We start from the raw sequence: 10,063 nt of genomic DNA, 5'->3' as shown, positions 1-10,063 counted from the left end.
ATTAGTCTGTGGTAGCATGGCTGCATGCTCTGAGGGAGCTAAGGACACACAATGTATGAAATGATGATTGCCACTGTATTCCTCTTTCTGCTCAACATCTTTTCTGGTTTGTTTCCTTTCCCCTGTGACCACAGGAGCACTTCTGGAGCTTGGACAAGACAGACAATAAGGTCCCTCCCCAGCTTATCCTCCAGATCTGGGACAATGACAAATTCTCTTTTGATGACTACTTGGGTAAGTTGGGACATGTCTTTAGTTCAAAGAACTGATTTCTTGGGTTGCTGTCAATTCTGAAAAATATATTAAAAAAATTCGAGTCGACCTGAAAAGTAATTTTTAGAAAATTTTTGGCAAATAGAAAAGTAAAAAAAAATCCTTTTGAGTAGAACAAAATGTTTTGTTTGACTCGACACTAAACATTCCACGTCAATTTAGTATGTTTTTTTTTAACTTTAAAAAAAACGAATGAAATATCTGTACAAGTCATTTTGAAGTGAAAAATTGAAACATTTTTTTCAGAAGTTTTTTTGTTTTCAATATGAACCACTCTGTGAAGCCATCAGACATTTGAGAAATGTTTTGGTGTCTCAGAATCTGCGTTTTTCTCTGATAAAAAGTTTCAGGCAATGAATGTCACACCCCTCTAATGCCCAGTACTGAAACAGAGAGAGCAGGCAAGATGTGGACCTAGAGATCAAATCACTATAGAATCCTCTGGATTATCGGAAAGTCTAGTGGGTCGGTGATAGTATAGTTCAGATCCCTGTATCACAGCAGGACTGATGCTAGACCGATGCTAGATCTTCGGTCTCCGCCTTCAGTGCACCAGGTCCTCCGCTGGTATAAATTATTGGTGGTTCCAATGATTTCTGTAGAGCTGCTCTGGTTTACATGAGCTGCGTTTCTATCCCAGTGCCTCCATTAATGCCGATTTCACAAACCTTGGTACCTGCCCCATCATCTTCAATATCCTTAAGAGTTTAAACATTTTTTCCTAGGATTCCACCTTGATGCAGCTTTCTATAAACCCAGAGCGTCTTGTTCTGTCTTCAATAATGAGTGAGAATTGGCTTCAAACCTCTTTCTAACACCCTTTTTATATCCTCTATTTGTAGTCACTTTTCATGTTTCCTCTCCGCCTTTTCTCCTCCAGAACAAACATGGCCGGCTTTTCAGCCCATGCCAAGGTAGATAAACTGAATTCCATGCAGTTTGCTACACATGGGTCTTTCAGACAAGACTTTAAAACACCAAGGTCCGGTCTGTTCTGCATGGACATTAAAGATCCTGGGGCATTTTGTGTAAGAATGCAGGAGCTTGGCTTCCTCAGACAAAATTCCCCCCTTTCTGTTTTGCGCAGTTTGCTGAGCGTTCTACCCCAGAGAAGAGATGTAGATGTAGATACTGGATGTAGATAGTTTGTGAAGTGCTTGAGGCTGTTTCAGGTGCCATAGAAATGTCAGGAGTTCCATCTTCTGAGCTCTTCAGAGCATTTTAATTTCTAAACCTTTCTGAGCTCTCTTCTCCAAACTCTCTCTGATTTCACTGCTCTGCATTGAAATGTGCTGGCCCAAACCTAGCCTCACTCTTCAGCTCCAGCCTGCTTCGTGTTGCACTGAGTTTTCTGGCCATTCTTTTGATTTCTGAATACAACGTGTGCGGGTGACGATCAGTGTGGCCCGCTCTCCCGAATGTATGGAGTGAGGTGATTTTGGCCCCCTGCTGCAGAATCTCTGTCCCATCAGTTCCCCAACATCAGTTCACCCCCCCCCAGCTCCCACATCAGTTCTCCACATCACTATGCCTCCCCCATCACTTCTCCTTATCCCCCAGCAGTCCAGAACCCTCTTGCCCCCAGAGGGAGGCAGCCCATCTCAGAGGGGGTTTTCCCGCAGGCAGGGCTGAAACTCAGGAGAGGGTCTTGGTGTCCGTGTATTTATCAGTCTGGCTGGAGGTCCATGTTTCTGTCTCCCTGCATGTATGCCGGAGTGGGCAGGTGGGTTTATCTGCATGTTCACATGGCCCATTGTTGTCCAGGGTACAAACAGGCGGTTGCCTCTGCACCGCAGAATTGTTGAGTGGCTGTTTATTGGTGCCTGACTCAGGGTTGGAGGAGGGATGTTTTCTAGTTTGCCTAAAGTGGGGGGGACACAATGCACCCCGTAGGTCTGATGCAGCCCCTAGCTTTCTGTGCTGCAGCCACTGTCGTTAACACAGAGGGGCAGCCGGGGGAGACTCCGCATCTAACGTGCAGTGCTCCCCCTGGAACAAAGCAGTATCCAGGGTCTGTCTTCACTAACGAGTTAACGCGGGGTCTTGGGTGTTCCCCTCGCCCCTTCCCGTCCACACCCCCAACCCTCTGACCCTGGTGAAGTGCTGCTTTTCACTCGGCCAGCTGGCCCAGCTGGGCACATGGGTCACAGCCTGTGTTTCACTTTGCAGTGTGGACCCAGGCTACATCACACGAGTGCTGATAGTCCTTCAGCGCCTTCCCACCATTCCCCCTGTGTGCCCACAAACACAGCCCAGCGTTCTCACAGTTCACTGGGAAAGACTTAGAGGGGTTGACGTCACTGCAGCACAAAGCACTATGGGATACGCCTCTGAAGTCCTAGTGGACCCCATGAGGGAGCGCAGCACCAGGGAGGACATGGTCATTCGGGGAGGGCTTTGCAGTGGGGCTGCACATGCAATCTACTCCACTGAATGCAAATTAGTGGGGGTCCCCATGCAAGCGGCCTGGTGCCAGTGCGACCCTCTCTCTGGGCACTTGTCAAGGAAAGCACCGATAAGTCCCAGCTCCCACTCTGCCCTGCATTGTCTGCACAGGGTTAATGCAGGAGCGGCCGGAGGCGCTGCCTGGGGAATAGGCCATTCTCCTGCTAGGTTTGCTCCTCTGAGGGATCAGGCTCCCTCAATCTCTACTGATGAAATCCCCAGGTGTCTTCCTTCGCAGGGAGCTCCGTGCTCAGCTGACCCAAGCCCTGGAGGTGGCGGGACGGATCCCGAGGGGGTGTAAATGGGGGAAGTGCCACTGACGCCAGCTGAGCAGTGTCCATTTGCCCCTGCTCTGGACCGGGCCCAACACACCCATTTCTGTCCCCCAAAGGGAACTGCATGGCACCTCAGCACCAGTCCTTCCCATCCCCCACCAGCCCTTCCCATCCCTGACCTGCAAGGACCTCACTACGGTGACCAGGTGTCCGGTTTTCGACCTGAATGCCCAGTCGAAAAGGGACTCTGGAGGCTCCGATCAGCACCGCCGACCGGGCCGTTAAAAGTCCGGTCGGCCATGCTGCGGAGCTAAGGCAGGCTAGTCCCTACCTGTCCTGGCTACATGCTGCGCCCCGGAAGTGGCCAGCAGGTACGGCTGTTATGCACAGGGGACACGACGCCCCGCATGCTGTCCCCGCCCAGAGCACCGGCTCCACGCTCCCATTGGCCAGGAACGGTGGCCCCCCCAACTAGGAGCCGGACATTCTGGCTGCTTCCAGGGCGCAGCACAGAGTCAGGACAGGCAGGCAGCCTGCCTTAGCCCTGCTGCGCCTCTGACTGGGAGCCACCTGAGGTAAGCCCATGACCCAACCCCGCGCCCCAGCCCTGAGTCCCCCAAACCCAGAGCCCCCTCCTGCACCCCAAACCCCTCATCTCCAGCCCCACCCCAGAGCCCGTACCCCCAGCCAGAGCCCTCACCCCCTCCCGCATCCGAACTCCCTGCCCCAGCCCAGTGAAAGTGAGTGAGGGTGGGGGAGAGCGAGCCACCAAGGGAGGGGGAATGTAGTGAGCGGGGGGCAGGGCCTCAGGGAAGGGGCGGGGCAGGGGGCGGGGCCTCGGGGAAGGGGCAGGGCTAGGGTGTTCGGTTTTGTGCCATTAGAAAGTTGGCAACCCTAGACCTCACCCTTACAGGGGAGAGAGGGAGTCCAGCGGGGCCAGGGCTGGAAGCCAGGTTGGCGAAGCCAGAACCTCCAATCCCCACATGCATTTCAGATCCCTCTCTGATTGGCTGCCTTTCCCATTACCCCGCCTCCCAAGCAGAGCAGCCAATCAGAACTGCTGCTGGAAGCAGGTAGAGCTCTCTCCCCTGCTCTTAGGAGCCCACACTGCTTTCACAGGAGGGGAGGGGAGCAGAGACCCCAGCAGCTCAGGGCAGCTCCGCCACTCGTCCCCCTGACCCCTGTGAGCAATGGGGACTGGATGATACAACCCCTGACCCTCCCCCTCCCCCTGCAACACCTGGCCTGGGAGGGGGAGGGAAGGGGCTCCGCTGCAGCCCCCAGGGCTTGGAAGCGGGAGGGCGAAAAACTGGGAGCTGCAGGAGAAGCCGGGCTCCGGCTGGGGAGCAGAACTGGTTGCTGAGCTTGGGACGGGCAGTGTGGGGGTGAAAGCTCCTGCAAGTGGGGCCCAAAATCCCATGCTGGGGGCGGGGGCTGCTAAAAATTGTATTCTCGATGTGTTGTCGCTCTGAATACGGCAAGTGGCTGTTGAAGGGGGCATGCAGAGTTGCCTTGTGCTTAGGGGTTGGGGGTGAGGTGGGCTTGCCTGGCAGGGGAGGTGCCTGCTGGGTTTTTTGCATTTCAAAGGTGGTAACCCTCGGCCAGAGATGGCGATCGAGAGCAGTGAGGAGAGAGATTATATCTTGGAGGGCCATCAGTATGCACGACACCACCCCAGGGACATAGAGGATCCCAGGAACCTCTTGCTAGGGGCTTAGTCTAACCCAGCCACGGTTCGGGGGACACATGATACAGTGGCTTAAGGTCCAGCTTTGCACATCCCCCTGAGGCGAATGACCCACCCCTTCTGTGAGAGCCTCTCTGCAGACTGCAACAGGCAGCACAGCAGTGGGTCACGGGGGAGAGTCACCAGTGACTGGTCAGAACGACAGCCAAGGACATGCCAAGGGGCGACTGGAAATCTCATTTACTCTTCCTGTTTGCAGGGTAGTTGTAGCCGTTTCGGGGGCACAGGGTACTAGAGAGACAAGATGAGTGTGTGATATCTTTTATTGGCCCCACTTTTAGTGAGCGGGAGAGAAGTGGGGCCAATAAAAGATGTCACCTCCTCCACCTTGTCTCTAATTTACTCCGCCTGGGCATCTATGCTGCGTTCGTCACTATTGGCTCTGAGCACTCAGAAAGCGAGTGCCAAGTGACGCTGGGCCCCACTTTCAAACATGGCTACCTGAATCAAGCACCCGACTACCACTGGGTGTGTTGTGAGCAAGACACGAGAAGTAATTCTTCCGCTCTACTCTGCGCTGGTTAGGCCTCAGCTGGAGTATTGTGTCCAGTTCTGGGCACCGCATTTCAAGAAAGATGTGGAGAAATTGGAGAGGGTCCAGAAAAGAGCAACAAGAATGATTAAAGGTCTTGAGAACATGACCTATGAAGGAAAGCTGAAAGAATTGGGTTTGTTTAGTTTGGAAAAGAGAAGACTGAGAGGGGACATGATAGCAGTTTTCAGGTATCTAAAAGGGTGTCATAAGGAGGAGGGAAGAAACTTGTTCACCTTAGCCTCTAAGGATAGAACAAGAAGCAATGGGCTTAAACTGCAGCAAGGGAGGTTTAGGTTGGACATTAGGAAAAAGTTCCTAACTGTCAGGGTGGTTAAACACTGGAATAAATTACCTAGGGAGGTTGTGGAATCTCCATCTCTGGAGATATTTAAGAGTAGATTAGATAAATGTCTATCAGGGATGATCTAGACAGTATTTGGTCCTGCCATGAGGGCAGGGGACTGGACTCGATGACCTCTCGAGGTCCCTTCCAGTCCTAGAATCTATGAATCTATGAATAAATGCCGGCTGAGGCAAAGGAGGTGCCTGGATCAGCATTTATCTGTCTAAATCCCTCTTTGAATCAGAATGTAGGTGTCTGAGACGCATTTTGCTGTCTAACTTTAGATGCCACACTTCTCTCCCAGGCTAGTACGGCGTTGGGCAATCAGACCTAGGTAATGTTCCTCTTGCAGTTCTTAATGGTTGAGTCAGGGGACCTCTAGCCTGTCCCAGACCCCAATCTCCCCCCAGATCCTGTGAAATGTGATCTTTGCGCTAGCAAGATCCAGGAGTGAGATTTCCAGGTGCATTTGAAGCTCCCAGCCCCCACCAGGCTAGCTGGGACCATAGAGCAGTAAGATTTAGAAGATGGCTAGTTCAGGCAACATAGGGAGAAAACAAGATCTTCACAACTAGTGAATTTTTGACAAAACAGTTTGGGGCGGGAAGTGAGGAGACAAATTGTATCCAATTGAAATTGCAGAGGTGGAAGGGGTGGGCAGGAAGAATGTAAATGCCCAACGGGGTTGCAAGCAGGACATCTGGGCTAACACACCGCCCCCTGAAAATATTGCTGTGGGATCTTTATTGTCCACAAATGGTCAGGACCAAAACGTTACCTCTCTTCTGTGCCTCCAGCAGTCCATCGGCCCCACCACCACACTAGAGCAGTTAATTCTGGGATTTCCTTGGGTGGTTCCTTATCTGGACGCTGTACTAACCTCCCTGTAGAAAACCTCTGCTTAACTTGAGAGATTGGACAACGTGAAAGCCGCACTGCAGGCTGCTGCACGTTGGCAAAGCGAGAACCAAAATTGGGAGGCCCTTTTGTCAGGCTTCTACCAGAGCGCTGTAAGCAATGAATTAAACATCACAGTATAGATGCACATATAAATGAGGCAGCTGCTTATGTCTGTGGAGTGATAGTAACTGGTACATCTCACCCGTAGAATTCAAAGCACTTTACAAAGGGAGATATCATTGTTCCCGTAGTCCCTAGTTCTTCATGCTCCTGCTGGAAGCCTTCCAATCTCTCTGAGGGTACGTCTACACTACGAGATTAATTCGAATTTAGATAATTCGAATTTGGGAAACAGATTGTATAAATTCGATTGTGCGCGGCCACACTAAGCACATTAATTCGGTTTTTAACCACATTAATTCGGTGGTGTGCGGCCACACTACCCCATTAATTTTAACCACATTAATTCGGTGGTGTGCCGCCACACTACCCCTAATTCGAATTTACAAAATCGATTTTGGTGCTACTCCGCTCGTTGGGGTGGAGTACAGAAATCGATTTTAAGCGCCCTTTAATTCGAAGTAACTGGCTCCGTTGTGTGGACGGGTTAAGGATTAATTCGGATTAACGCAGCTAAATCCGAATTAAAGTCGTAGTGTAGACCAGGCCTTAGCTCAGGCAAGCCAGCGCGGCTTGCAGCATGCCCTGAAGGTCCACGAGAGGATTATTTCAGACCAAGAGGGAGTGACTTCCAAAGCTCAGGGTATGTGTATGCTGCAGCATAAGCCCGGGCTCAAGCCTCACGCCCCTTGCGTCTACACTGCACTGGTGCTCACCCAGGGCTTGGACCCAGGGTCCCAGGGCCCTACATGGCTGGAAGGTCCAAGTGCGAGTTAAGTCGGGACCCAGGGTCCAAGGCCTATTGCAGTGTAGACGCAGCCCTGCTTGACTCGGGTCCCAGGAGAGAGCCAGAAGTATCCCACAATTCCACGGGACAACTTCCTATCCCAACAGTCTGCAATCCACGCTATTGAAAACAGAAGCTACCCCCACTTTGCAAATGGCAGCAGCTCAGGCCAGCGTTAACCCATTCTCTTCTGATCACCGATCTCCAAGCGCACTATCAGAGAGCCGCCGGGGTTTGCAACGGCATGTGAAGCCATCAAGCCTTTTGCAAAGCGAGCTGCTTCCTGGTAACGTGCAAGGCGGGCAGGAAAGTTTTCCCACAGTGCACCGTGGCACTAGGGCTACAGCGGCCACATTTCGGCAGGGGGGGTGCTAGGGACTCTGGGATATGGTGATTTTGACTCGGGCCTGAGCACTGCAGTGTGAATGCCAGAGCCCGAGGTTCGAGCATGGATTAGAAAGGTCTTAACATAGAGTTAAAATACAATGTGGATGTTCAGGCCCCGGAATCCACTCAAGCCCCACTGCCCCTGGGATTACATTGCAGTGTAGCCAGACCCTGAGAATGTTGCCGGCTGCCCCTTGCTCTTATACAGACTGGATGCTGCCAGCTGCCTCCCTCTCTCATACAAGCCAGATGCCCCCTGACTGCCACAGTGGCACTAGGGCACAGGGACAGACAGGGTCTTGAATAAGTTGGTCCTTAGTCACTCCGCACGCTGGGCGCTAAGTTCTTTAGAAAAGCTGCCGGATGGTATCACAATGGGAGCTGAGCTCATTGGAAAATCCAGTCCTGATTTCGGTGCCCGTTATGCCACGTGTTAACGTTTATGGCTGGGGCCATGGGGTCAGGGAACCCCCAGCCTGTCCCGAACCCCAATCTCCCTCCAGATCCTGGGGAATGCGATTCATGCTCAACCTGTAAATGCTAGCGTTGCTCCTTGCAGGTTCTGTTCAGATGGACCTCAACCGGATGCCAGCACCTGCCAAGACGGCTGAGAAGTGCTCCTTAAACCTCCTGGATGAGACCTTGTCCTCTGACCGATTTGTGTCGCTCTTTGAGCAGAAAGCTGTCAAGGGCTGGTGGCCTTGTGTTGTGGAGGCAGAAGAGAAGAAGACCATAGCAGTAAGTCCCTTTGGCTCACTTGGCATCATCTGTGCTTTTATCTCCGTTGTACAGGTGGGGAACTGAGGCTCAGAGAGACTAAGTGACGTGCCCAAGGTCACAAAGGAAATCTGTGGCAGAGCAGGGAATTGACCTAGGGTCTAGACTAGTGCCCTAAACCCTGGTCCATCCTTCCTCTCCTAAGGGTTTTCCAGCTTTTGTCACAGCACTGGACAAATCATTCAGAACAAATCATTTGTTGTCGTGAACGTTGCCCTATTTTGTATTCTCCAATTTCTCATGATCATTCATCTGTGCACCCTAAGAGCCTCAGTCGTCGCCCAGGGCCCCATTGTGCTAGGCACGGTAAAAACGGAGCAAAACGATGGTCCCTGAATGAGAGTTTGATAGTTGGAAAACTGAATTGTTCTGACTGGTCGTCGAGGTCACGTGGTCTGTTCCCTGCCTGGATGAGCCCGTAGAACCCAGTGAATGTGCGTGATTAAATATTTAAAAGTCACTTTTTGCAAATATTCTCCATTAGTGGCTCAATATTGGTTGTTTCCTCAGACACTGCAGCCTGGCCACTCGTTTGCTAGCCCTTCCACGGAAGAATAGACGGAAGGGATATGTATGTTCTTGGCTTAAGAAAATATGGGTGAATCTAGCTCAGCCTCCTCCCACAGAGTTCTAATTTGAAACAGAGGGACACAACGATTGCCAGACTGGATCAGACCCACGGTCCATTTAGTCCAGCGTCCTGTGGCCAGGACCCTTATCCAGCAGTAGCAGATGTGCGATAATCACCCGGATCCCTAAGAGTTAGACATTGGCGGAAGCCCTGAAGCAATTTTCCTGTCCCAAGTCAGTATTTCGCTCCACAGAGCCAGTGACCCTATTTCTTGCCTCGTTTCCCATGCAGGGTAAGTTGGAAATGACCTTGGAGATTGTGACAGAGCAGGAGCAGGAAGAAAGGCCGGCAGGGATGGGCCGCGATGAGCCAAACATGAACCCGAAGTTGGAGGACCCCAAGTAAGAGCTTGTTGATTCTAAACCAACCATAGGGACCTGGGACATGTTAGAAGCAAGTTGAAAAGACAGGCCCCGGGGGCCAAGAGGTCACAATCTACAGAGGCCCAATCCAGCAAACACTTACAGTGGGGCATTAGAGCTCACTGCCATCTGTGTGTGTGTGCACTCAGATGGCACGTACTGCCCGCCTTACCCTGTAGTATCCAAGGTGGACTCAGATGTCACGTACTGCCCGCCTGTACCCCGTGGGATCCAAGGTGGGCTCAGATGTCACGTACTGCCCGCCTGTACCCCGTGGGATCCAAGGTGGGCTCAGATGGCACGTACTGCCCGCCTGTACCCCGTGGTATCCAAGGTGGGCTCAGATGTCACGTACTGCCCGCCTGTACCCCGTGGTATCCAAGGTGGGCTCAGATGGCACGTATTGCCCAGATGTACTCATGGTATCCAAGGGGGCTCAGATGGGATGTAGTGCCAGGATGTACCCATAGTATCCAAGGGG

The 10,063-nt window shown here is 52.1% G+C and overlaps 1 protein-coding gene across 1 annotated transcript in view; it reads left to right on the top strand.

The window, feature by feature from the left end:
- DYSF (dysferlin) overlaps positions 1-10,063 on the top strand; it is a 270,372-nt gene that overhangs the window by 247,299 nt on the left and 13,010 nt on the right. Inside the window, exons 51-53 of the mRNA XM_029913433.1 lie at positions 135-234; positions 8,372-8,550; positions 9,452-9,561. Coding sequence (XP_029769293.1) covers positions 135-234; positions 8,372-8,550; positions 9,452-9,561 — 389 coding nt within the window. The remainder of the gene's footprint in view (positions 1-134; positions 235-8,371; positions 8,551-9,451; positions 9,562-10,063) is intronic.

This window comes from Terrapene carolina, unplaced genomic scaffold, assembly GCF_002925995.2.
Source record: "Terrapene carolina triunguis isolate 2854851 unplaced genomic scaffold, T_m_triunguis-2.0 Scaffold633, whole genome shotgun sequence".
NCBI lineage: Eukaryota > Metazoa > Chordata > Testudines > Emydidae > Terrapene > Terrapene triunguis.
The sequence above is the reverse complement of the archived record's forward strand: the minus strand, read 5'-3'. Positions and strand labels throughout refer to the sequence as shown.